General features: G+C 46.7%; 11 protein-coding genes across 11 annotated transcripts; 4 read left to right on the forward strand and 7 right to left on the reverse strand.

The window, feature by feature from the left end:
• Positions 1 to 207: 207 nt before the first annotated feature.
• I302_106698 (uncharacterized protein) lies at positions 208 to 1,075 on the reverse strand (the record flags this gene model as incomplete). Its single annotated transcript, XM_019192652.1, has 5 exons — positions 208 to 318; positions 435 to 503; positions 594 to 688; positions 811 to 876; positions 1,000 to 1,075. 5 exons carry the CDS (start codon positions 1,073 to 1,075, stop codon positions 208 to 210), a joined length of 417 nt encoding a protein of 138 aa, XP_019045649.1.
• A 325-nt stretch (positions 1,076 to 1,400) lies between these two features.
• I302_106699 (uncharacterized protein) lies at positions 1,401 to 2,826 on the forward strand (the record flags this gene model as incomplete). The annotated part of the gene is made up of 6 exons (XM_019192651.1): positions 1,401 to 1,454; positions 1,594 to 1,669; positions 1,783 to 1,939; positions 2,068 to 2,183; positions 2,265 to 2,407; positions 2,515 to 2,826. The coding sequence occupies 6 exons, from the start codon at positions 1,401 to 1,403 to the stop codon at positions 2,824 to 2,826; spliced, it is 858 nt and encodes a 285-aa protein (XP_019045648.1).
• Positions 2,827 to 3,063: 237 nt separating this feature from the next.
• On the reverse strand, positions 3,064 to 5,803 carry I302_106700 (uncharacterized protein; the record flags this gene model as incomplete). Its single annotated transcript, XM_019192650.1, has 6 exons — positions 3,064 to 3,421; positions 3,522 to 3,721; positions 3,792 to 5,542; positions 5,613 to 5,651; positions 5,707 to 5,745; positions 5,800 to 5,803. The coding sequence occupies 6 exons, from the start codon at positions 5,801 to 5,803 to the stop codon at positions 3,064 to 3,066; spliced, it is 2,391 nt and encodes a 796-aa protein (XP_019045647.1).
• Positions 5,804 to 6,083: 280 nt separating this feature from the next.
• Positions 6,084 to 6,717, forward strand: I302_106701 (uncharacterized protein; the record flags this gene model as incomplete). Its single annotated transcript, XM_019192649.2, has 4 exons — positions 6,084 to 6,098; positions 6,176 to 6,295; positions 6,428 to 6,516; positions 6,687 to 6,717. The coding sequence occupies 4 exons, from the start codon at positions 6,084 to 6,086 to the stop codon at positions 6,715 to 6,717; spliced, it is 255 nt and encodes an 84-aa protein (XP_019045646.2).
• A 541-nt stretch (positions 6,718 to 7,258) lies between these two features.
• On the reverse strand, positions 7,259 to 9,003 carry I302_106702 (uncharacterized protein; the record flags this gene model as incomplete). Its single annotated transcript, XM_019192648.1, has 4 exons — positions 7,259 to 7,301; positions 7,380 to 7,539; positions 7,697 to 8,528; positions 8,818 to 9,003. 4 exons carry the CDS (start codon positions 9,001 to 9,003, stop codon positions 7,259 to 7,261), a joined length of 1,221 nt encoding a protein of 406 aa, XP_019045645.1.
• A 496-nt stretch (positions 9,004 to 9,499) lies between these two features.
• I302_106703 (uncharacterized protein) lies at positions 9,500 to 12,503 on the reverse strand (the record flags this gene model as incomplete). Its single annotated transcript, XM_019192647.1, has 13 exons — positions 9,500 to 9,603; positions 9,667 to 9,742; positions 9,835 to 9,987; positions 10,053 to 10,325; positions 10,397 to 10,762; positions 10,824 to 10,904; positions 10,966 to 10,990; positions 11,056 to 11,261; positions 11,328 to 11,838; positions 11,887 to 12,072; positions 12,128 to 12,223; positions 12,279 to 12,413; positions 12,469 to 12,503. The coding sequence occupies 13 exons, from the start codon at positions 12,501 to 12,503 to the stop codon at positions 9,500 to 9,502; spliced, it is 2,247 nt and encodes a 748-aa protein (XP_019045644.1).
• A 346-nt stretch (positions 12,504 to 12,849) lies between these two features.
• Positions 12,850 to 17,757, forward strand: I302_106704 (uncharacterized protein; the record flags this gene model as incomplete). Its single annotated transcript, XM_019192646.2, has 20 exons — positions 12,850 to 12,852; positions 12,916 to 12,940; positions 13,002 to 13,044; positions 13,100 to 13,158; positions 13,224 to 13,346; positions 13,415 to 13,593; positions 13,667 to 13,960; positions 14,013 to 14,093; positions 14,150 to 14,436; positions 14,489 to 14,806; positions 14,869 to 14,968; positions 15,014 to 15,150; positions 15,220 to 15,421; positions 15,476 to 16,057; positions 16,113 to 16,311; positions 16,387 to 16,634; positions 16,734 to 17,036; positions 17,139 to 17,213; positions 17,278 to 17,455; positions 17,570 to 17,757. The coding sequence occupies 20 exons, from the start codon at positions 12,850 to 12,852 to the stop codon at positions 17,755 to 17,757; spliced, it is 3,624 nt and encodes a 1,207-aa protein (XP_019045643.2).
• Positions 17,758 to 18,137: 380 nt separating this feature from the next.
• Positions 18,138 to 19,262, reverse strand: I302_106705 (uncharacterized protein; the record flags this gene model as incomplete). The annotated part of the gene is made up of 1 exon (XM_019192645.1): positions 18,138 to 19,262. One exon carries the CDS (start codon positions 19,260 to 19,262, stop codon positions 18,138 to 18,140), a length of 1,125 nt encoding a protein of 374 aa, XP_019045642.1.
• Positions 19,263 to 19,681: 419 nt separating this feature from the next.
• On the forward strand, positions 19,682 to 22,301 carry I302_106706 (uncharacterized protein; the record flags this gene model as incomplete). Its single annotated transcript, XM_065870321.1, has 10 exons — positions 19,682 to 19,799; positions 19,863 to 20,096; positions 20,271 to 20,399; positions 20,460 to 20,517; positions 20,592 to 20,704; positions 20,804 to 20,887; positions 20,972 to 21,659; positions 21,758 to 21,936; positions 22,013 to 22,069; positions 22,180 to 22,301. 10 exons carry the CDS (start codon positions 19,682 to 19,684, stop codon positions 22,299 to 22,301), a joined length of 1,782 nt encoding a protein of 593 aa, XP_065726393.1.
• Positions 22,302 to 22,884: 583 nt separating this feature from the next.
• On the reverse strand, positions 22,885 to 23,543 carry I302_106707 (uncharacterized protein; the record flags this gene model as incomplete). The annotated part of the gene is made up of 2 exons (XM_019192643.1): positions 22,885 to 23,281; positions 23,413 to 23,543. The coding sequence occupies 2 exons, from the start codon at positions 23,541 to 23,543 to the stop codon at positions 22,885 to 22,887; spliced, it is 528 nt and encodes a 175-aa protein (XP_019045640.1).
• Positions 23,544 to 24,554: 1,011 nt separating this feature from the next.
• On the reverse strand, positions 24,555 to 25,127 carry I302_106708 (uncharacterized protein; the record flags this gene model as incomplete). The annotated part of the gene is made up of 3 exons (XM_019192642.1): positions 24,555 to 24,590; positions 24,791 to 25,059; positions 25,121 to 25,127. 3 exons carry the CDS (start codon positions 25,125 to 25,127, stop codon positions 24,555 to 24,557), a joined length of 312 nt encoding a protein of 103 aa, XP_019045639.1.
• Between the last annotated feature and the right edge of the window lie 153 nt (positions 25,128 to 25,280).

Here is a 25,280-nt window from a genome sequence, read left to right on the forward strand (position 1 = left end):
AAGGACGATCGGTCACAGTTTGACGCAGCTGGATACTATAGATACAACAGAGATAGAGGGACCGTATCATTTTAGAGATCATTTGACATAGAAATCATGCATGGATGGCTTCACGTTGGAAGTGTAAGCTCGAAATATATCTATACAACAGTTGATTAAACCCTCTTCAGTCGTATACCTTTCTCCTCTTCTTCTCAATTGATTAACCTATTGACCAGCCTCAAACCTGGCTTGACTGGACGCGAACAACCTCTCTTGTAATGCCAGGAGCTCTTCCTGGGTCATTCCGTTGGTATCGGGTTGTGATCTGGTTCTTTCCTATTAGATAACAGAGACGTCAGTACAACGGTCAAATATCAGCATTTTACCTACTGAGGGTATGCGTGGGAAAGATGGTAAGGTGACGGGGGAGGAAGACTGGAGCAATAAATCACCTTCTGAGATTGCTTGAAATCTTTATTACTCTCTTCCACCTCGGGTATGAAATCTTCGAAACCGAGTTGCTATTCGCACATCCTGGTCAGCTTATTGTCCTACCCCGGCCAAAACGATCTTTGAGAATCTTCCAAAAAAAGAAGAGTATAGAAACCCACTTTCAAAGCTTCTATCACATGTTCGGGCGATATTGTCTTCTTTGATGATTCGTCGCATACCGTATTGGATTGGGTCGATATGAGTTTGACCCATTCTACGGAACGAGTCAAACAGATTATTAGTATACTCGCAAGCTGTGTAAACGTGAAGATCTGGAAAGACAGATAGACTATGGTTTTATTCTCATTTGGACGAAGGAAGGGCAACAAAACTCACCGACACAACATTCCACTATTATATCTTTAGCTTCCTTCGCACATGCTATATCCTCTGGGAGCATCTCTGTGTGCGCGTGAGACAATCCAGCATCAGCTTGATGTTCAGCACAAGGTATCGCGAGCACAGCGAGTCCGCATCGCGTCAAGACAACTTATGAGGAAGGCGAATGAGGAGAAACCGACCCACCTTGTATGAGTTTGAAGACCGTCGCCTTGGGAAGTCCGATATCATCGTCCCCAGCTGGACCACCGCTATCCGACATATTCGTTTGTACCTCTGAACTCTTTCGTGTTTGAGTTCTATTTGGGGTTTGGAAGAGCTGTTGAGGCTTGCTATGTATTTGAGGGAGTGATGTTTGCAAAAGAAGATGATGAAAGTAAAGTAAACGGACAACAAAATATCGCGTTGCTTTCTGAGGTTGAGGTTATAACCGGGAACAAACCGAAAATCGAAAACATTACTCTAGTACTCGTACTTTTGACATTGATCTCATTCATCTTCACATCGCATCCACACATCATCTGTCGATATAATCAGACTGGTGAACCCTCAAGTAAGCCAGCGAAAACATACGAGAGCAGAAGAGAATGGCAAATTCAACTCTCAGAGGTGCAAAATCCGTACATGGTGGTAATCCCCAGGTCAGTCAGAGTCAGGCTCGTCCTTCTTCCCTCTTCAAACCCATCTCACATTCCTTCTTCTCTCGCTCTCGCCTCCAGAGGCCAAAAAACGACATCTATCTTATGGAGCTAAAAGAATGCTCGCTGATCTGAAGAACAGTACTTGATAGAGAAAGTCATCCGAGCTAGGATATACGATTCACTCTATTGGAAAGAACAATGTTTTGCCCTGACCGGTATGTAGTGTCAACCCAGGCTGCCCATCATACTGCAACGGCCCATCAGGATTATTTGTCATCACAGAAGAAACATGCTGGTCTGAGCTAATGAGACCTTCGTATTCTACCAGCCGAATCAATCATAGACAAAGCGATAGCTCTCAAATCGATAGGGGGAGTAACAGATCGTAATACCCCTACGCCATTTATCTCATTGGCCTTGAAATTGCTCCAACTTCAACCTGAGAAGGAGATATTGATAGAGTATCTGCTGGCGGAAGAGTTCAAGTGAGTCGTCTTCTACTATCACCATCATCGGTTTCGCAAGAACTTCCAATTCCGAAAGAGGATGAACACGAAGGAGTACCCATGATTCCACACGAGGTAATAGGCTCATACCGTTGTCCCATCGTTAGATACCTACGAGCCCTAGCTGCATTCTATATACGCCTGACGTTCCGCTCGATGGAGGTGTACGAGATCCTCGAACCGCTCATGAAAGACTACCGCAAGATGAGGGTAGCTCATTCGGGTTAGTCTTCTCTTTCCATGATCAGTTCAGTTGAGCATCATTTTGGATGGGATTTACACCTAATATGTTTGTGTCGTACAGGTGGATACTCTTTAACGTATTTCGACGAATTCATAGATGATCTTCTGACGAAAGAGAGAGTATGCGATATCATCTTACCTCGTCTGACCCAGCGGAGCGTACTGGAAGAAACCGAGGGATTAGAACCCAGGAGAAGTTTGCTGGTGAGTCATGCGACCACATCCCTTCATACCCACTTCCCAATACGTCGAAGGATGCCCCTACCCACCTCGCCATTTGGGACGAGTAAGCTGACATTATCGTCACTTAGGAGGAAGAAGAGCGAGAAGCCCGTTCAGACGCCTCTTCACCCCGATCACAACGATATATCTCCCGTTCACCCTCGCCTGACCTCCGAGATTCACGAGGCAGATCAAGATCCAGATCGGTCTCATCGAATGGATCAGATAGGAGTCGATATATCTCCAGGTCCCCATCCCGCTCCAGATCAAGATCAAGATCAATCGATAGTGGCGAAGAGGGAGATACGAGGGGTAGGTACATTAGTAGGAGTCCGTCGGTATCGCCGGATAGGATGTTGGTGGATGAGGAAGATGAGGAGAAGTTGGAGGGGGATGTGTAGCGTCATATCAGTATCAGTGAGTTGGGGGGAAGTGGGCTGAAGTCCTGTATAGTACGGTATCAGAAATATGGATGTAATGTTACATGTATGCATTTGATCTTTCATTACATATTTCGTATCTATCTTATTCAAAATATGATGCAATGTCAAGTCACAATTCGAATACCTAATATCTATATCGATCACTTCGATACCTATCCCTCATGGGAACCTGTTTCAATGATACGCACTTTCCACCTATCTCCTAGCCAACCCCCAGCCTCTTCTCTCTCCTATACTACTCCCACTACCTCCCATCCTCCCCTCCAACTCCCCAACCTTATTCTCCAACCTCCCAGCATTCGAGTCGATACTGCTCAAAGCCCTGAGATGAGCCCCCAGAATCGCAGACAGTTGATTAATGGGATCATCAGGTATTTGACTTGAGGAGTCGACGGTAGCGGCCGATGGAGTTGAAGTGCTATCTAATCCGAACGAGCCATTACCGTTGTTTGAAGATGTGGTTGTGGAGAGCTTGTTGACTTCTTCGATCATCTGACTGAGGTTTCGTGAGAGGTCGTCTAGCTGTTTGTTGAGATCTTCTGCGAGCGTGTATCTAGGGAATCGATAGGTTAGCATCCATCCTGATATATGCACCCATTTGACATCCTGTATGAATGAAGAGAGGTGGTCAGAAGAGGGGAAAAACAACTCACGACTTCTCCCTCTCCCTATCAGCAGGTAACTTAGCGGCCAAAGGTCTCGTACTGTCATTACCCAATTTACTGATCTCCTTTTCATACACGCTCATAATACTTTCAAGCTGTTTCTGCTGAGCTTCGATGTAATCCAACGCCTGGTCCACTGCAGACTGGTTCTGCTGAGCTTCAAGCACTTGTCGATGTAATGCAGTAATCTATCAGGCCGTAGTAAGTCAGCTTACTATCACTACCAATCCAAACCGGAGTACTCAAGAATAAGCTCACCTGGTTACCATTCCTCACGAGCACTTTATCCCATTCCTTGACTTCTCCAGCCTGTTTCTCAAACTCTTTCACCTGCGCATCAAGATCCTTGTTCCATCCATCTACTATATCCTCCAACGTCTTGCCCCTCAAGAGGTTAGGCGCAGGTTCGCTCGAGGTAGCGGCGGCAGGAGCAGGGGCAGTAGTTGTCGATGTAGATCCGGCAGCAGGGGTAGAGGTTGAAGCAGCAGGTGTACCAGCAGGCTTAGCACCGAACAAGCTTCCCGTAGCCGGAGCAGGAGCGTTGGTAGACGCAGCAGGTTCAGCGGGTTTTGGTGCGCCTCCGAACAAACTTGATCCGGCAGTCGCAGCTGGGGTCGATTCAGCAGGCTTAGGAGCGGTTGATGCTCCGCTGAGATTACCGAAGCTAAAGCCACCTGTCTTGGGCGGTTCCGCAGGTTTGTCTGTTGATGTAGCTGGTGTGGTAGTGGTAGCTGGAGTAGTTGAAGTACCACCAAAGCTGAACCCTCCAGCCTTGGGAGGTTCTTTAGCAGGTTCTTTAGCTTTGTCCGTAGTTGGTGCAGGTGTTCCACCGAGATTACCGAAAGAGAATCCACCGGTCTTGGGAGGTTCAGGAGCAGCTGGGGTGGTCGTAGCGGGAGCTGGAGAGTCGGTCTTGGGGGCACCTAAATTACCGAAGGAAAATCCTCCAGATGCTGGTTTGGGAGCTTCAGCAGGTTTGGCCGCTCCTCCCAGACCACCGAACAGACTTCCTGACGCTGGTGCTGGAGCAGCAGCAGCTGAGGCGGGTGAATCGGTCTTGGGCGGTTCAGCAGGTTTGGCACCGAACAGACTTCCTCCAGCAGCACCTCCGCCAAACAAGCTTCCACCAGCAGGAGCAGCTGGCTTATTCGCGTCTGTTGAAGTAGGAGCAGCGGTAGCAGCGCCGAAGAGAGATGTGGTGGGAGCGGTAGGGGCCGGAGCAGCAGGTTTGTTGCCGAATGAGAAGCCTCCAGCTGGTGGAGCAGCAGCGGGGGTAGTACTTTCAGCTGGCTTAGCGCCGAACAGCCCCCCAGAAGCGGGTGTACCAGGAGCAGTCGATTCAGCAGGTTTAGCGCCGAACAGACCACCAGACGGAGCAGTGGTAGTTGGAGTTGTTGATCCGCTTGTTGCTCCTCCGCCAAAGAGACTTCCACCGGGAGCGGCAGGTTTTGAACCGAACAACCCTCCTCCGGTCGTACTTGCAGGAGGGGCAGCAGCAGGTGTGGTCGATCCGAATCCACCGAAAGCAGGTTTGGCAGCTGGCGTGGTCGATCCTGAGGTACTGGTGTTACTTCCGAATCCTCCAAATAGGCTTCCGCCAGCAGCGGGAGGCGCGGCAGCAGGTGTAGATGTTGATGGTTGAGTTGAGGTGTTTCCGCCGAAGGAGAATGATGGGGTAGATGTACCGGGTGTACCTGCTGGTTTAGCACCGAAGAGGGACCCTCCTGCTGGTGCTGCAGCGGGAGCAGCTGATCCTCCTCCAAATAGACTTCCTCCTGCTGGTGCAGCTGGAGTTGTGGATCCTCCTCCTCCCCCGAATAAGCTTCCTCCTGATGCTGGTTGAGTGGTTGAAGCAGAGTTGCCGAATGAAAATCCTCCTGACGAGGGTTGAGCAGCAGGTGTTGAAGATGATGCTCCTCCACCGCCGAAAAGCGATGTAGAAGGTTGAGAGGTGGAAGGTGGTTGCTGGCCGAATAGTGATCCGCCTGCAGGGGGGTTGGTTCCAGCAGCTAAGGAATGTTTACCAGTCAGCTAGGTGCCTAAAATATTAAAGGATCATAAAGCTGAGAATATCCTCACGCTTGGCGCCGAAGCTGAATGCGCTGGATGAGCCGCCCGCTGTGAAATAGCACGTCAGCGTTCATGATGTGTTTGAGGGTATCAGTGGACGTACCGTTGTTGTTGTTGTTCTGTCCAAATCCTGCAAAGCCAGCTGGATACCCATGTCAGCTTGGTACACCCATTATGATGGAGCGAATCCACTCACACATCTTGATCTATTGTATCTGGTGGGACTCTATGCTTGGGGAATGAGAATAACAACGATATATGCAGGAATCCAAGATGAAATATCAACCTTCTTACCTTCAACACGCTCAGAGATCATAGGCACGCCTCGCGTGAATCTCAGTCTTTTCACACGCCTAACTCAACGATTATTCCTTCGACCCTCTTCCTTGTGTTTTCATCTTTGATATGGCTCACTCGGTTTTCTCAAAACATTACTTCAACTTCTGCTTCTTTCATCCTGACCTTATTCAACCATCCATCATGTCAGGTATAGGCGTAAGTATCACTCCAACTGATGTGCTACTATGTTTCTCAAAGATAGCTGATGTTGATCAATTGTGAATTAATAACAGCCCGTCAACCCAAAACCCTTCCTGCAAGATCTGACAGGTAAAACAGTCTACGTGAGGTTGAAGTGGGGTTTAGAGTATAGGGGGTACTTGGTCTCTACGGATGGATTCATGAATCTGCAGGTGGGTCATAGATCCATTCGCTTGGAAGCGATCTTTTGAACTCCCTCTCATCGTCCCATTGCAAACCATATCACGCCCTCTCGTTATAATGTTCTGGAATTTACACTGATCGATACCTTGCCATACGCGTAGCTCGCAAACACAGAGGAAATCGAGAATGGCAAGTCCAACGGAGCGTTAGGAGAGGTATTCATTAGGTGTAACAACGTGCTGTATATAAGGTGGGTTTCGTCAACGCTTACTCCCAACAAGTAATATATTGTTCGGGTCGATATGGGCTGACCTTCTTAATCTCTCTCTCTCCACTCTGGTCGATGATGGTATTGTACCATGCAATCTCACTACGCACCTCTTTTCTCATGGACTCCACCAAACAACTATCGATATACAGGGAAGCGAAAGACAAAGTACGAGATGATTGATAGAACGACCCGAGATGGAAGGAAGGGAAAATGATGATAACTCAAGTATGGATGATCGTCAAACCAATGTTCAAAAGGCGGGACATCGTTTCGATATAGATCATCTGCGAAAAGAGGTCATGTCATCTGTATGCACTAAATACCCATGTGCAGTTTTTTATGGCTCGACGGGATGTGTTGCTACTGATTGTCCACTCTGATATTTTTGTTGGTGATTCGATCTGTCAGTGACTCTTCAAATCAATCTAACACTCTGACAAGTCAATCAGAGGTCGATCTTGAGGAGATGTCCCGCTGTAGAAGATTACCCGTCGAGTTGACGCGAAGGCACTACTCCTACTTTCTCTGTTTCTCGACCAAGCGACTACGCAGCGAGATAGTTTGGTTACTCCGAAATCGATCACATGCCAAAAATGTATAAAATATGTATGCACTATAACTCCCTCTATCTACAGTCTACATCCTACCAAGAATACTTGTCCTCTCCGTACCCACTTACATTTCTTCTCCTGCTCTGTGTCCCAAGGCGGAAGGGACCAGCTTACTTAGCTTCAACATGAGCTCCAGCGAGCATATCGGCGAGGCTGCATTTTCATTGTACATCAGCTTACTCTCTCGTTTCCGCTTCTACTGTTTCAAACATCATGCGTGCAAATACTCACTCATCGGTCTGTTTATCAGTAACAGCAGGTAACTTGGCAGTACCGTCGACTTCCTCTTTAGACTTTTCCTCCTTCTCCTCCTCCTCTTCCTCGGATTCAGCCTCGTCCTCTTCCGAGGCTTCTTCCTCTTCGCCCGACTCGGGTTCTTCCATATCGTCGACTGTGAAGTGTACAGTCAGCATCGTTTCTGATACGGTACAGCGTGGTGTTTGCCTTCCGTCAGATATACCGCTGCACCGAGCGATCTCACCGACCTCCGGCAACTACGACAAAAACCGGAGGGAAAGGCAGAACAGAGAGGGAGGAACTCGACTCACGCTCATCCAACGCATCCTCATTCCCCCAACTCTCCAAAGCCTTCTTCAACCCCTCCACGCACTCATCATCCTCCGCAAACCTATTCCCATTCAACTCCAATTCCCTCAACCCCTTGAGATGTTGCGTGATCGCCACACTGAGAATCTCCACGGCAGTCTTGTCCAATTCATTGTACTGCAATTTCAAAACCTCCAATGAAGGGTTCGTACCATTTGACAAGGACGTCATCAACCCAATCCCACCAGATTTTCCAAGAAGACAATCTGACAAATTCAATTGTCTAAGATTCTTCCACGAGGAAAGGTGTTGCACTATAGCCCGTGTACCAACCTTGGTAGCAGTATTATCTTGTAGATCCAATACCTCCAGTTCCTTACAATGACTCAACCCCTCCGAGAGGTTCTTGATCCCTTCCATCCTAATTCCATTCTGGGGCATCTTCACCTCCCTTAACCCTTTATGCAATGAGAACGCCTCCTTCCAATCACTAGACGAACCATTCTCCAACCTATTCCGTCCACAGACAAGGACCCTCAAATTCAATTCTTTCCCTTCCTTCTGGCATTTCTCCCCATTCTTAATCAAGGCTTTGGCAATGATGGATCCTCCGATCGGACCCAGTCCGTTGTTGTTGAGTTTGAATATGCTGAAATGGGTGTTGTTCTCTAGGAAGGGGACCATCGCGTCGGCGCATCGACCTCCAAAGGCATTGTCGGAGAGGTCGAGCTCGACCAGAGAGGTGGACTGGGAGAGGGCATCGCATAAAGCTGAGAGGGCTTGGGGGATCTCGGAGATTAGTCGGCCGGTGAAGATGTCTGCTAGGTCTACCACCTATGGTGATGAAGATGAGATGGATGTCAGTGTGAGGGATGAGAGATGCCAGGAATGGATATCGACAAGTGAAGAGAAGGAGACAGTACAGCTTGAGAAACAAGACCATCTGGTGTCACGTTAAGACCTTTCGTATTATCCTATCTAACCAGAAATCCTGCCTCTCGACGATATCACACTACTTGGCATCCCCCTGTCCAAAAGACACCAAGTACCTTCCACCTACTCCAAACCAATGTCGCCTGTCGCCTCTCCCTTCACAGTCGAACACTCGGTACCTCCCACTCACCTTCAAATTCTTCTTCCCCTTCAACACCTCCGCAATAGCCTGACAAGCCTCCACACCCAAAGAGTTCGCTCCAAAATGGACCTCCTCCACATCGTCCATCCCCTCCAACTCGGAGAGGTAGGGCTGCAGGTCGGCAGCGGTATTGGCTTTGAGGTTTTTCCCCAGGATTGAGAATGTCTTGGACATGGTGTATGGCGGTATTTTCTCGATGTTGTAAGGGGGTAGTAAGATGAAGTGAGATGAGGTTCGTGATGACCGACGAGATGATGAAATGTTGAGATGTTGAGACTCAATGATCTGCAAGTTGAGTTCCAAATTTCATCCAACATATCAAACGCGCTTTGATGCTCGCTTTTGTAGTTGGTGCCTTGTATCAGTCAGGTGGCGGTCAAGTGGCAAACGACTGTTCGAACTTACTTGCCCATCGTGTCATGCTACATTCTACATGGCATAAATGCATAGACGAGAAAACTCAATCATGGTACAAACCACCTATACAAACGCAAAGTATATAGCATAGTTCGTTTCATCATGTTCATCAAACAACAATCAAAAATTACCTCATCCCTTCCTGGTGTGTTTCAAGTTCGATTTGCTAATCAGGAATCCATCCCACTCATCGATGAGCGTGTTGGTCCTATCCCATTTTCATTTTCATCAGCTGCTCGTTATGGCGTCACAATCAAAACAGCTGGCTCACCCAGGGAATATCACCCGCCGTATACCTCTTGGCCGGTCGAACGTACGGCGCGACTTTCTCAGCCTGAGCTTTGGCCTTGTCTCGATCTATCATGCCAAATCATCCGATGTAAGCTTCGATCCGCCTGTGCCATGAAAGAAGCAACTTACCAAGAGGGAATATAATCGCAATTTCGTAATTCTTGATGATCAACGTAGGAGGGTTCTTCTTGAAATCGACATTACCCTGATTATCTCACAAAACCCGTCAGCTCTCAGCTATCACCTCGTATCGCTCTGGACAACAGAGCTGATCATTAGAGAAGGGACAACACCCACCCAAGCTGAAGGCGAGAAATTATGACTCCCCACATATATCCAACCTCCTACCTCATCTTTCAGCTCATCGACCTTTCTCTTAGCTGATTTAGTGGGCGTAGTTTGATTAAGGCCCAATTTGTTTTCCTCAGGTTCGAACAATGCCACCATCATCTGTCGAAGAAGCCAGAAAATAGATAATGAGCTTGTATACACTGTGCGGTAGATTTAAAGCTCACCTTGGTATGCATCAAGACCCCACCTCTCTTACTCCTACTATCCCTAAACAACCCCTTGGTAACATTATTGAAAGCTTTCCCACAAAACATAGTCCCTCCCCCTTCCTTTCCAAGATGAGAAGCCTCCACATTAGCCAAAGTAGGAAACAAGATCCTGATTTCAGGCCATGCATTGGGTTTAGGTCTATTCGATAATTGATGGGCTGTCTTACCGGAGATGAAAGAGTGGAATTTCGAGAACCATTCTAAGCTGTATGTTCCCAGCGATGATCCCTGAGTTGCGCAGACATACCATCAGCTTCTCATATTGTACTCTCAAGGTAAGATTCGGCGAGCTGACTCACTTGAAATTCCACATCCAGCTGCTCACCAGCTTTGGGAACCCACCCCTCGTCATTCAATACCTTGCCTAGCCTACTGATTCCAAACTTGTTGATCTCATCATACCCCGTGTAAGTCCCCGGTATGCTCAGCACCAACCTCACTTTCACCTTGCTCCAGTCATATTTCGCCAAATCTGCGAAGCCATCTTCTGGAGTAAAAGGGATTTGGGATCCGTTAGGATGAGCACGTATCAAACTCCTGAGAGCAGTATGTATGCGAGTATGAGTGAAGAGGTGGGAGAATTGCAAAGGAAGGTCGTGGGTCTTGAGATTGGATCGTAAGGAACATGGCATGGGCAATGGCAAGAAGTCTTGGACGAATATAGTCTATATAAAATCCCTGTGAGCTGACCAATTTCACAAGATGGAGTAGGGCTCGGAAGCTCACATTCTCGATCAACTCCCAATCGTAATCCACCATGTTTGCTGTTGAGATGACCACTCTCAACCTACCGGTTTTGTAAAAGATCTATGACGTTGCAAAGAGAGAAATTAGGAGTCTACTCGATTTGTTTATATAAATCACTCACCCAGAAATACTTCATATGTGCACTCCTGTCCACCGGATCACATATTAGCGTCCGAGGCTAGTTCGCTCCGTTGAATGGGATAACACTCACCCAAAACCCGTTGTCATCTTTGGGTAAACCCACATCTCACCATTAGGGTGCAACTGAATCTTCCCATTATATTCCTGCTTGTCTTTCGGATGAGGACGAACAATGATAGTAGGTACCTCTTCTGGCGGAGGTAAGATATTCTTGTCCATCACCCACTGGTCATCGATAACGAAACTTGACATGATTATGAGTGATATTTGGGAATGCTATCAAGCACTTCATCAGCTACTCTTCCGTATTGTCGCCACGACTAGCTGCTGGAGTCCACTTACATTCCCTACTACCTGCTTGGGCGAGAAGGTCCTCTCCGTTGTGGGATTACCGATTCTCAGAGCTACATTTCTCATTTCACCGTCGGGGTAATACTCTCCACCAGCATCACTAGGAAAGGGACCGGCAGACTGGAGAGGATGGATAGATGAAGTTTGACTAGGCCTAGGAATAGATGGTCCAGCATTGGATGACGAACTTGACGAAGCGAGTGAAGCCATTCCAGCTATCCTGGATGGACCAGCTGTAGGTGTGTGGGTGGTAGTGGTAGGAGTTGAATTACCGGATGAAGCAGCCTGTCTTGCAGCTTGTCGTTCTCTTCGTTCTTTCTCCAATTGAGCGCGGTCGATGACTTGACCACCTATCTTAAGGGTAGGAACTGATACCAACTCGGAAGGTGCAGGTGAAGCTATGGATGTAGGTGCTGTCGAGATTTGGGTGGAGGGTTGAGATTGCTGGGTGAACGTGGTAGATGGACCAGATTCCGATTCGGCGAGCGAAGCTGCCATCGCTCTATCAGATGTCGTCAGTCAGACCGTGCATTTGAGACAAACAACGTACTCTGCAAGCATACGCCTCTCTTCTTCCGGTGTTTCCTCTCGCTTCCTTCTTTTCGGCGCTCTAGCGTCTTCTTCGGACATTGCGATAGCTCGCTTCAGCTCCTCATCTTCTTCATCGTCTACTACCACGGAAGGTTGACGAGAGTTGGATCGGGAGAAATGCTCTTGGGCGGAGAGTGCTAATGCTCTGCAGTACCATCAGCTGCAGATTGTCGAAGTTCGATGGATTGGCTGGGACTTACCGGGCTAGCTCATCGTCATCTTCTTCTTCGACTCTATGAGTGTTGTTCCCACTGATCGTAGCAGGCGGTTTGGTACGCCAAGTAGCCCAAGCAGCCCTAAAGTTTGACATGCTATTAGCTTAATCCGGTAATCTATCATACGAAAGCTAACCTTCTCAGCTCTTGAAAGTCTACTTCTGAAGGATCATACTCTGCCGTAGATTCGTCAAAGTACTTATCAAAGTCCCTATTCTCCCCTCGTTTAGGTATGGAAGGTCGAGAAGAAGCCGGCTGATTATTGCTTGATCTAGAAACGATATTATGGTGAGCTGAGTTGCCAGGATGATTTAGAGATGACTCACTCTCCCAAGATGAATGCTACTTCGTCTTCGTCCATTGTGACAGTCGTTCTGCTGTTGTTGTCCCTCCAAGATGGATGCAGCGTTGATATGATGCGACGCTCAAAGATATAAGATGAATCAACATTTATCTATACACCCAACCACCCTTCAGACACTGAATACGATCCGCCGTCGAATTGTGGAGGCCCACTCTACCAGCTCCTTACGTAATACCGTGGTTGACGCGATCTGAGACTCGTGAACATGAGTTGAGTGGACGATTTCGGGTAAGACGTAAGACGCGTTTGGATCATTAACATCCTCTTCTTCCTTCCTGTCTATCGATAACATCTTCCTCATTTTGGTATCCCCTCAGCAGGCATAGCTGGACTCTCCATAGAGATGGTAAGCTTCTCCAAGGCCAATCGCAGTGGTTGACAGTTGACAGACATTTGATCACATCCTCAGTACATCAAAACCATAACTATTCAGGGTATGTCCCTTCCTTCCTTCTTCCTGCCTTGAGCAGGTTGAGCTGACGTTCATGTATACAGGCTTCAAGTCCTATAGAGATCAAGTGGCCGTTGATCCGTTCTCGTGAGCTGCCTGCTTTTCGATGACATGAAGGGAAAATAGCTGACATCAATGACAGGCCGGCACATAATGTAGTAGTAGGACGAAATGGAAGTGGAAAGTCGAATTTCTTCTCAGGTGAGCTCATCCTGTTGATCTTGATACATCGAGTAATCCGCACACTAGCTGACACTTCCTCGTAGCCATCCGATTTGTCCTCTCCGATCAATATACCAAAATGAACAGAGAGGATAGACAGCGATTACTGCATGAAGGAACGAGTACAACTACTACTCTTTCTGCTTATGTGGAGATCATCTTTGATAGTGAGTTGGAAGTTTCGTTGACTGGCCGCGTCATACGAGCACGATCAACTCACTTATCGCTTATATAGATTCCGATGGACGTTTCCCTACCAATCGACCGGAATTGGTCCTTCGACGAACGATCGGTTTAAAGAAAGATGAATATTCCTTGGATCGAAAGAGTGCGAGTAGGTCTGAGGTCGATCAATTGCTCGAAGCAGCAGGTTTCTCAAAGTCGAATCCGTATTACATCGTGCCTCAAGGAAGGGTAAGTGTCCCTCAATCCTTTCCTCCGTTATAAATTCAGATGTATACTTACTCACAACTGGCGGGTTTTATAGATCACTCATCTAACCAATATGACCGATAAAGAGCGATTGAGACTATTGAAAGATGTAGCAGGTACAGAAGTGTACGAGCAGAAGCGAACAGAATCAACTAGGTTGATGGAAGAGACAGATACGAAACGAGATAAAATAGCCGAAATCCTCGTCACCATCGAAGATAGGTTGAATGAGTTGGATGAGGAGAAACAGGATCTGAAGGATTATCAGGAGAAGGATAGGGAGAGAAGGTGTTTGGAGTATGCTTTGCACCAGAGGGATCTAGAGGATGTTACTGTTGCCTTGGATAAGGTGAGCTTCTTTATACCTTTGGATATCAATGCAGCTTATATGATGTGTATAGGTTGAGGAGGAACGTAGGGAAGATATACATAACTCCAATTCCAAGAGGAAAGAGTTCAACGAGAAGGAGGAAGAAGTGCAGGTAAGCCAAAATATACACCGTTCGGATGGGGTGAAGAGCTGATAGATAGAGTGAAGAGATACGAAGAATCCCTCACCACTGCCAAACATGCTCTATCGACCACTCAACTTGCTCTCAAGCAATACGAGACCGAAATGGCTGATCTCGTCCGAGCTCGAACGGAAATTGAATGTGTCATTGCTGATTTCACAACTGCTGGAGAAGCGGGGGAGCAAAGAAGAGCAGAAGTAGCTGAGGAATTACAATCTTTGGAAGAGAGGATCGAAGAAGCTAGTGAGAGATTGGATGGGCTCATAACGGATGCTGAGCGGAGGATAGCTGCCGAGAAACAAGCGAGGGAAATGTGAGTCACACGATCCTCATTCAGAACTGCTCAATGCTGATGGGCGATATAGACTTGAAACGACTCAATCTAAACTTGCAGTCCTTTTCGCCAAACAAGGTCGAGCTCAACAGTTCCCCACTAAAGCAGCTCGAGATCAATATTTGCAGGGCGAAATCAGGTCGCTCAGAGATTACGAGAAAGATCAGCAGAAACGAGTAGACTCGCTGAGAACAGATGTGGAAAATGCCAAAGAACAACTGACGGAAGTTATTGCTCGATCACGAGAGAGGAATCAACAGGAGGACGAAAGAAGGAGCAATCTTAGAAGAATGGCCGAAGAAGTCACTGCTTTGAAAGGAAACTTGGATGGTATGCAGGAAAGAAGAAAGTGAGTTGCCTCTCTCGTATTTCTAAGCACCTTGTGAAACTGAGCTGATGAGGGATTTGTAGAGAATTATGGCGAGAAGATGGCAAACTTGGCCAAACTGTGTCTAACGCGAAGAGTGAGATGGACTCGGCTGAAAGGTCTATCCTGGGAATGATGGATAAGGTAAGCTCTCCGAATCGCGTGGACCAAGCTGACAAAGCATATCAGGATACAAGCAATGGTCTTCGAGCTGTACGAACGATCGCTAAACGATTGAACCTTGACGGAGTCTACGGTCCATTATATGAGCTCTTTGAGGTCTCGGATAAATATAAGACTGCTGTTGAGGTCACTGCTGGAAACAGGTGGGTCATTGTGATGTCAATACTCGGGATTGTGATACAATACTTAGCGTATCAAAATTCTGCTTTTAGTCTGTTCCACGTCGTCGTAGACAACGATGATACCGTCACCAAACTCCTAGACGTCATGAATAGAGAGAAGAGTGGAAGAGTCACCTTCATGCCTCTGAATCGATTGAAGAGCCAACAATTTAATTATCCCAAAGCGAATGATGCTTTGCCGATGATACAGAAGATCCAGTTTGACAGGCAGTACGTCATGGCTTTTGAGCAGGTACGTTTAGCTAGCCTATAGACAGAGGTTCCCGGCTGACGCTGTTAATTTTAGGTATTCGGCCGTACCATCATCTGTGAAGACCTTCAAACAGCTGCTCAATACACTCGAAGTCACAATCTGAACGCAGTGACCATCGAAGGTGATCGAGTAGACCGAAAAGGTGCCCTTACCGGTGGTTATCACGATGTCCGACGATCTCGTCTGGATGCAGTCAAGGCAGCCAAGAAATGGCGAACTACCTATGAGACCGATTCAGCAAGACACCAAGAAGTCAAAGAAGGTATCGCCAAGCTGGAACAAGACATCTCTCGATCTATGGGTCAGATCCAAGTTTTGGAAGCTAAGAGAAAGCAAAGCGTGGACGGAAGGAACGTTCTGGCTACTCAACGTGATCTGACGGTTCGTGATGAGGAAGGTGCCAAAGCGAGAGTGAACAAACTTGAACAAGCGTTGGAGGATGCCGAGGGAGAATTGAGAGATGCGAAATCCAAGAGAGCATCGTACGAGGAAGAGCTGAAGACTCCTATGAGGCAACGACTGACGGATGAGGAAGTTGCGGATTTGGAGGAATTGACTCAGGATGCGGAGGAGCAGAAGAAGGCTTTGCTTGAAGCTACTCAAGCTAGAACTAAGGTGAGCTTTTCGTAGCACTACTGAGGAAAATGTCAGCTCATAGTGTGTTGATTAGGTCACGGGCGAACGAAACAGACTGGAAATCGAGTTGACGGAGAGTTTGAGAAGGAGAAGAGAAGAGGTGAGAGCGAGGTTGGACCAGATGGAAGGTGATGCTGGAAGTGGGGTTCTGCAGGCTGGTGAAGTGGAGTTGAGAAATACGGAACTGAGGAACCTCATCAGATCAATCGAGGATCTAGGTGAATCAGTCACAGGTCAGCTACTTCTTGCTTTGAGTTCATCATTTGCTGCTTATTAGCTGATTTTTCTGTTTTCTGTTTCTGTTGCAGAGAGTGAAAATCGAATTGAAGAGTTGACTGCGGAGATTGCGAAGTTAACGGAAGATCTCGATCAGGTGCAATCTGATCAACTTGAAAACACCCGAGCTATCATGAGGGTCCAGAAGAATGCTGAGAGGTATTTGACCAAGAGGCAGACGTTGATTAATAGAAGGGAGGAATGTAATAACAAGATTAGGGACTTGGGGGTATTACCTGAAGAGGCTTTCTCGAAGTATACTGAACAGAGATCTGATAAGGTGAGTTTTGCGCTCAGTCCGTATCAGCTACTGGATCCCTCAATGAAGAAGGAGATCCTTGAATCTGTGTATTAAGCTGATGATTGATGTATTCGCCAGATCGTCAAAAGATTACATAAAGTCTCCGAATCACTCAAGAAGTACGCCCACGTCAACAAAAAGGCCTTTGAGCAGTACAACAACTTCACCAAGCAGCGGGATGAATTGCTGGAACGAAGAGAAGAACTGGATGAATCTGCTGAAAAGATCCAGGATCTCATTCAGACGCTTGATCAACGTAAGGACGAGGCGATCGAGAGGACTTTTAAGCAGGTTTCGAGGTACTTCGAAGAGGTGTTTGAGAAGCTTGTTCCGGCTGGGAGAGGGGAGTTGGTTATGCAGAAGAGGATTGAGGGGTATCTTGTGGGTTTATTTCTGCTCTTCTAATCAGCTGTCTCGCTCCCTGTCTTTCACCTCGGCTATGAAATCGCTTTCGATACTTACACTCGACATTGATATTTGCAGGACGAAGAATCGGAAGAATCACCAGTAGGAAGGGAACGATCAGAAATTGATAATTACACAGGTGTATCTATCAGAGTAAGTTGTCTTCTCGGTTGACGTTGACCTATACAGCTTACTAATTATGTTTGATGGGTAACAGGTCTCGTTCAACTCCAAAGCAGATGAAGGACAACGGATTCAACAATTATCAGGTGGACAGAAATCGCTCGTTGCGCTTGCTTTGGTCTTCTCGATTCAGAAATGCGATCCCGCGCCGTTCTACCTGTTTGATGAGATTGATGCGAATTTGGATGCTCAATATAGGACTGCCGTGGCTGGTGAGTGAACTGATTCTTCAGCCCAAGGCATACTTCTATCTCTTTACTTCTACTATTGAGCCAACTTTGTCAATGATATGTCAAATTGACTAATCTTTGTATTTGAAACTCTAGGTATGATCCACGATCTCTCATCCAACGCTCAATTCATCACTACCACTTTCAAATCTGAGATGTTGGCTCAGGCAGATAAATTCTACGGGGTGATTTTCGACTCACAGAAAGTCAGTAGTATCATCGTGATTGATAAGACTAGTGCTAGTGATTTCGTGGAGACCTCTGCTCAGGTAGGTCAGATTTAGAGGGGATCTATGGGAGTGTCGCTTCGTTGTGCTGTAGTATCTCAAAGATCTTTCGGGAGTTCAATGAAGAATTAAAAGATATGTTGATTATATACATTATTTCGTATTGGGTATACCCTTTTTCATGTAGGCTGTATGTATATGCAAGGTATCGAATGATGTTCTACAACTTCACCTGAGATTTACTTCTAACTAGGGACTTCCAAGGAGATGCTTGCTTCTTCTTCTCCCAACGATACCGCCTTGTCCTTTCGCCGGTCTCCCTGTATCAGATTGAAATTACCCGTAATGACAATGTCCCAAGGTCGATCCAGCTTTTTTATCGTAATAACCTTGTCGTCTTCCTTTGATTCTCATTCACCCTCACCCAGATCAAACCCCTACAAACACCTAGGCCAAACCCCTTCACCAACCATTTCCCTAACCCCAGCACCCTCCAACACATCCCTCAACCAACCCCTAGTCTGCTCAATCTCCACGGACGCTATCCGAACAACCCCAGCGTTGTAGCCAGTATCAACCTCGCTAAACGACCAGATCAACCCTTCAGGCGACTTCAGCTGGTATTGTCTCGTTCTGGCCGATTTGCTCTTGAGGAGCCCAGTGAGGTTGGTAAATTTTGGTCCGAGGAATAGGATGGTAGAGTAGACATGGTAGGGTGCGAGGGACTTTGCTATGTTTGATAATCCCTCAGCGTTTGGGGTTGAAGTACCATCCACATTGGGATTATCCAGAACCATCCGTTCTCGCATTACCAACTCCTCTCCTACGATAATTTCGTTGATCGAATCGTACTGGTCCATCGACCATATCTCTTTTTCTGTCTTTTGCATCCCCCTTCCTGAGTTGACCCAATCTAGGACCATGATCGAAGCGGTCTTGTCTTCTGGTAGGACGAACCGCTGATTCTGACGATATTTCGAATGTGAGAATGGGCTGATAGAATCTGGAAGTAAGAGTAGGAAAGAATGTGGTTGGAGTGTAATGTGGAGTCGTTGTCTTGTGATTCCCCCTTCGTTCCCATGTCCATTTCCTGTGCCATTTTCACTTCCAGGGGGAGGACCAAACGATCGAGGTCTAATGCCCGGACGTCGCTTATACACCTTCGTACTCCCCTGCGTGAGCATCACTAATCCACATCCCCTCCCTACCTCCCCGCGGAGGGAGATGAGATCGCCTGAGACCAATCCGCCCCCGTAGGCTAGGGTGTAGAGGATAGATAAGTTTGATGGTTGGGAGGGGAGGGGGGACGGAGTGAGGAGTTTGAGTGGGTATGCTGCTGAGAGGGTTGAGAAGCGAGCTTTGTGGGATGTCGATGTACTTTCGAGGTGTCCATTCTGAGTTCGAGTCTGGGATGATGAGGATGGGGAGGCAGAGGAGATAACGAAGGTTCCTGATCCGGAGGATATTTTGGGTGTCGGTCTTGGATTTGGTTTAGAAATGTGGTTTGGACCTGGATTTAGTGTTACAGGCGAAGAAGGGTCATGTTGAATTGACCTTGACATTTCATCGTTGGCTTTGAGTACCGTACCAAATGGTTGATGAGTAGGTCAAGGGTGTCGATGGTACCGGTACCTTGGGACGATGAGAAGGTGTATATATATTTGTTGAATGCAGCAGCCGCAGTATCGAGTCTCTTATCTTTTATCTCGTCTCATATACTCGAATAGACCCGCGCTGCTGGAAAATGATGACATCACCATTTTTACCTTCAGTGACTTGGGGTGTTTTATCACCGAGATCTCTTCATTTGTATATTTGTATGGGCCGTGCGGCCATTAGCCGAGACCGAGATGACCTAGAGTACTCGTAAAGTAAATGACGAGCGACCAAAGCAAAGCAACAACTGAGTATAGATATATAAAGCATTTCGATACGTTGAAAACCCATCTCTAGTCTTCAGCTCCCTCCCCTACCACACACCATGACATCCCTAACAAGGCATCAAGACCTCCCAGTAATCCTCCACAACGATAAGCGCGGTCTATTGACTGTCGAAGATGATAGATTGGATGTCCTGCAATTATCAAGAGACGGAAGGCGTAAGTTAAGTCTGACCACCTAATCTCTTTCCAAACCACTGACATACTGGAATACTCAAATAGCACCCAAGCGACTCGTATCCACCCCTATACGTAATTTCCTCTTAGCCAAATTAACAGCTTCCTCTACCACTAAAGCGGGATCAGGTCAAGGTCAGAATCAACGATTGGACTTGCATACTCTGGTGGGGAAGGGGGATACACTGAAATTGACGAAGCTGCATGTACTGGTCGAACCTATCAATATCCCCGAGGCGGAGGAGTGGTGTGGAAATATTATGGGGTTGGCTTATCGAGGTGAGTTTGGGCTTGAGGTCATGATGACAATTAGATCATACGTTGCAGAGCAGGGGATGTAAGCGATGTTGTACTGGAAGAGGGATTCTCGAGCTCATCCAGTGCGCTGGAGTGACTAGATACCGGTATATCTGAGGGGGTATCAAAGCTTACATGAACACTTGTTGTACACAGGCATCAAACGAAATAAGAAAGTCTTATTACTTGTCAATCCTGTTGGAGGGAAAGGGAAAGGCAGAAGTATAGTCCATGATAGTGTATTACCAATCTTACAATCTGCAGAATGCCAGATAGACCTTAGAGGTAGGTCAGCTACGTAACTCTGATCGTAGATGGTGTAGCTGATGATACTTTCCAAACCAGAGACGACGCATAGATTGCATGCTGAGGAAATCACTAAGTCTATTGAGCTGGATTACGAGTGAGCGTCGACTAGGACTTGGAACGAAGTAGCTCAAGCGACTGGCGCTGATATCTCGCTCTCTGTCACATCAGTGTCATCGCTACTGCCTCGGGCGATGGACTGGTGTATGAAGTGTTAAACGGCCTAGCCTCGAGATCAGACGCTAAGAAAGCTTTGAAGATCCCCATCGCACCTATACCGACGGGTAAGTGTGGCCGCCCCATGCCCCTGTTACCTTCCTCAACCTCAACAACATCATTCTTTCTTTCTGATCTTTCAGCTAAACCTGTGAAACCTTTTACAGGCTCCGCCAACGCTGTCTGTACCAATCTCTTCGGAGTGAAGGATACCTTCAATATACCCCTAGCCGCACTAAACATAATCAAAGGTATGCTACATCTCGCTTACCCCAACCTCCCCTCTCCCACGTTTCTGCCAATTGATACTGATTCGCTTCCTTGTGGATTTTCAGGCCAAACAATCCCCATCGACCTCTGCTCCGTCCTCCTCCTCCCCTCTCAAACACGTCGATTCTGCTTCCTCTCCACCGCACTAGGTCTAATGGTAGATCTGGATATCGGTACAGAGCATCTGAGGTGGATGGGAGATAGTAGATTTGTGTATGGTTTTCTGAGGGGGATAGTGAGCAATAAGAGTATAAAGGTGAAGATACAGTTGAAGGTTGTGGAGGACGATAAGATCTCTATGGCAAGGAAGGCGAGAGATAGAGTCAAGCAGAGGATAGCAAGGGACGATAAAGTTTGGGGAGGCGGTACAGACCCTTTGGTGAATGGAGTGAATGGGCTGAACATCAAGACAAGTACGACGCGAGATGATGGCTTGAGAACTCCCTTGCCCTTATCGGATGGGCAGGTGATTGATTCTACCGACGGTGGTGATGAAGGACAGGGAGGAGAAGACGGAGAATACGTACCTGATCATGGGCCTATCCCCGAAGCTAAGCCTTTAGAACCTGATTCGACATGGGTGACGATAGATAGTTGGGGTGCTGTGTCCAAGTCGACACTCAAGAGATCATCGATAGGTTCTTTGAGGGGTAGATCTGCGAATGGACTTGTCAGGTCAGGTGCTGGTGATGGCCACCAGGTGGTGGCGAAGAAGGGAGATTGGATAGATGGCGAGGGCGTGCTGTATTTCTAGTGAGTAGTGCTTCCAAATTCATCAAATTCACCTGATGACATCGAATGTCAGTATTGTATGTAAGAGTGAATCGCTGATGCTAATCATTCGTCCTTAGCGCCGGTATGATGCCCTGGGTAGCACGCGACCTAATGCAATGGCCCGTTTCGATCTCAGGAGACGGTCTGATCGACGTGGTCGTTCAGTCAATCGTACCACGGATGATGATGGCCAATGCTATCACTGGGGCGGAGAAGGGTGAGGCGTATTGGTTGGAATGTCAACATTATTATAAGGGTGGGTACGAATTGCTCTTCCCTCTTGTGATTTGACATTTAGATGAGCTGATTTGGATGGTACGTTGCGATGGTAGTTTCCGCACTCGTAGTTGAAAATCTGGATAAAGAGGGTCAACCGATATTTACGATAGGTACGTTTCGTTACTCAAATTTCACCTCAGGAATAACTATACACAGATGTGTGACTACCTCTTGCTTTGGTCAGGAAATATAACAAGCTGATATTTGAGATTCCTTTTAGACGGCGAATCCTTCCCATGGGATACGTTCCACGTAGAAGTTCACCCTAGAATAGCGAACCTTTTGAGTCTTAATGGAGATTTCTACGTTTCTGATTTTTTGAGGAAACATGATGAGAAATAGAGATGTTGGACTGGGGTTAGAGTTAGAGTTGTATATATTGAGGTATTCGGATGTAACGGTCAAACAATGATAAGCTAGAATGTAGAAAAGGATCGATGTTAACATCAGGCTGTATGGTTTAGACATTTGGAAATGTCTTCTGCGTTAACAGAGCGGAAAAGGGGGAAATGCCATTTCCGTTCGTAGGGGAAGCTTTCTTGAGGTGATTTGGCTTAACTGTATATACTATAGTAGAGCTTCAACGAGTCAATGTCAAATTGTGTGATATATCATAATGTTCGGTGAATCCTCAACAATAATCACGAAAGTGTGAAGTGACATGCTTGTGTACTTGTGCTTGGACGCTAGACCTTCTGACCAAGTCAAGTCGACCATCGTACCGTTTCTGTTCATCTCTTTCTCTCTATAATATAGCCACTTGTCTCTATGTCAGAATGATATATACAATATACTGTACATTAACTTATCAGGTATACCCAAGAATGAACGTGAAAAATCATAAATCCAATATACAAATCCTTCACCCCGTTGAACCATGGTCCTCCATCTATCTTATCTAATTCAAACCCAAGCCCCCTGTGATCTACTCATCAACCCCTCCACCCCTCTGCCTATCCATAAACCACCCATACCCATCCCCCTTCGAAACAGGCTTCAGTATACTCAATTTTTCCGTTCTATACCCCGGATTATGTTCCTTCGCACTCTGCACAAACGCTTTAAACCCTTCTGGTGCCTTCCCTTTCTCACTCTTCTTCTCTGACCCATCGTCAAGGTTGAGATTGAGTTGTCTGTGCGATTTGAGCTTGATAGATAGTGAGGATAGATTGGATTTGATCCTTCCTAGGTCTAGTCCATTACCTCCACTCTCATGAGGGAGAGAAGATGGAGAGGGAGAAGGGTTAGGGTAGGTGATGGACTGGGAGATTATGCGGGAAAGTTCGTCGGTTCGTGTTCGGGTGGGTGAGGGGCATCGTGAGCTGTGGGAGGGATCAGCAATTGTCTATTGTATGTTTGTTGGCAGAGGTGTCCTGTGATGTACGATGAATGGTGTTTGGTGTATGATGTATGGTGAACACGTGGATATGAAGAGAACTAGTACGGTACTCACGTCGGCGCAGAGGAATACCTTGATGAATAACCTGTGGTCGTCCTTGATCGAGTGGGTCGAAGGGACGATGAGTCTGTATCTACACCAAGAAGTGAGTGAGAAGAAAAGTAAGGACATGCGATGCTGTCCATACTGCGTGGGATGGAGGATATATAGGGATAGAGTGAGTGGCAAATGAGAAGACGTATCATACTCACCTTTGATGGACGATGATCTTCTTTTGATTTGAAAGAATCGAATATACCCATTTTATACTGTATCAAGTTGAACCCTTACTGACTGATTTGTGAGATGTTGGTTAAGACTCTGATTGATCTTTGATTGTTGCTTTGAAGCAAGTCGGTCGTGAGGTCCTCTGAAATCAGTATCTTATATACCTTTATTCTGTTATCCATTTCATTCCGGAATCTTCCTATACACTCGACTCTTAAACGTTTCTTGTTCCGACGTGATACCTTATCAAACGTTTTGATGGTCATCATGGTCTGGACCTCTCCAAAGGATGGTAAATGAGTACACTTTCAACGTGTTAACAAATTAGCACATGACATGGTCCGTCCGTTTGATGCAATGAGCTAATGCCGGCGGTATTCGCACTGTCAAAGACCAGACGAGATTCAGGAAATGAGGATTGTGGATCGTGGATTTGGGTGTGATGGGTCTGTGCGTGGGGATGAGGGTGGGGTCGTTTCAGGTTGATAGTTTAGTCAAAGGTATGATATGGAATGAAATGAAGATTTTCAGTATGTTCAGAGGAGGTTCATCTTGGTCAGTAATGAGAACTGAAAGAACGTTCATGAATTATAATACATATCAGCATTATACATCCTGGAGGTGGGATCGTTATTCGCATGGTACTGAGTTTGCTTGGACTGTGACTTCGTATGATCACACATCCACCTCACCTCAGAATTTCAGCAACATCGCCGTGATGTTCAGCAACATCAAGTCTATCAGTAAGTGCACGAGGATTGCACAGTAAGACGATTACATAGACCGATAATACATCTCACAAAGAAAAGTGTACATACATACAATTCTGACTGGACCTAAGAATACCACTTGTCTGGTCTATCTTCTATAGCATTATCATTATGCTCGCTGTCATGCATTCCTTTCCACCTTGACATATATCACTCCGCTCACTCCCAGGCTTTCTTCGCTCTTTGCCTCTTGGCCTATAGTGAAATAACATACACATGATCAGTACTCTGTCTAAGGATCTAATTGAACAGGAGTGGTGGAAAGGGTTCAAGAGAGGAATACGATAAGCAAGCACTCCAATGAGCAACGTGATATCCCACTCAACCGAACAAACACCAACACCGCCCCTCCTTTCTCTCCCTCGTATCATCCAGAATAAATCGCAATAACCCACCTTCTTCTCCTCTCTCTCCTTAACCTTATTCCCCAACTTCTCACTCAACTCCACCGCCCTCTCCTTACCCTTCTCATTCCTAGCCTTCTGCTTCTTCGATATCTGCTTATTCTTTGATCCCTTCTTCTGCGATTTCTGGATCTGCCCACCGGAGTTCACCATCGTAGCTGGCAGTCTGGAGTTTTTGGCAATCTTGGAAGGTTGGACGGGTATGCCGGGGTCTTGCCCTCCTGCCGTGAAGGAAGAACCTAGGCCTGCTTCGTTGGGAGCTGTAAACGTGATCAAGTGTTAGTTTTTGCTTTGATGAAGAGATGTTGAGGGATGGCTCACCTGACATTGTGGGTTAGATGGTATATGTGTGATGTTGTATCATCAGCAGATGGATGTTATCATCATCAACTGTTCATCAACATCTAGGAGACGATGATGCACCTGCTCGATAGATAATTTTGATTTTGCGATGGGATGGGTCAAATTGGTTCCGCTAGGT

This window comes from Kwoniella bestiolae, chromosome 5 (genome assembly GCF_000512585.2).
Source record: "Kwoniella bestiolae CBS 10118 chromosome 5, complete sequence".
Taxonomy (NCBI): Eukaryota; Fungi; Basidiomycota; class Tremellomycetes; order Tremellales; family Cryptococcaceae; genus Kwoniella; species Kwoniella bestiolae.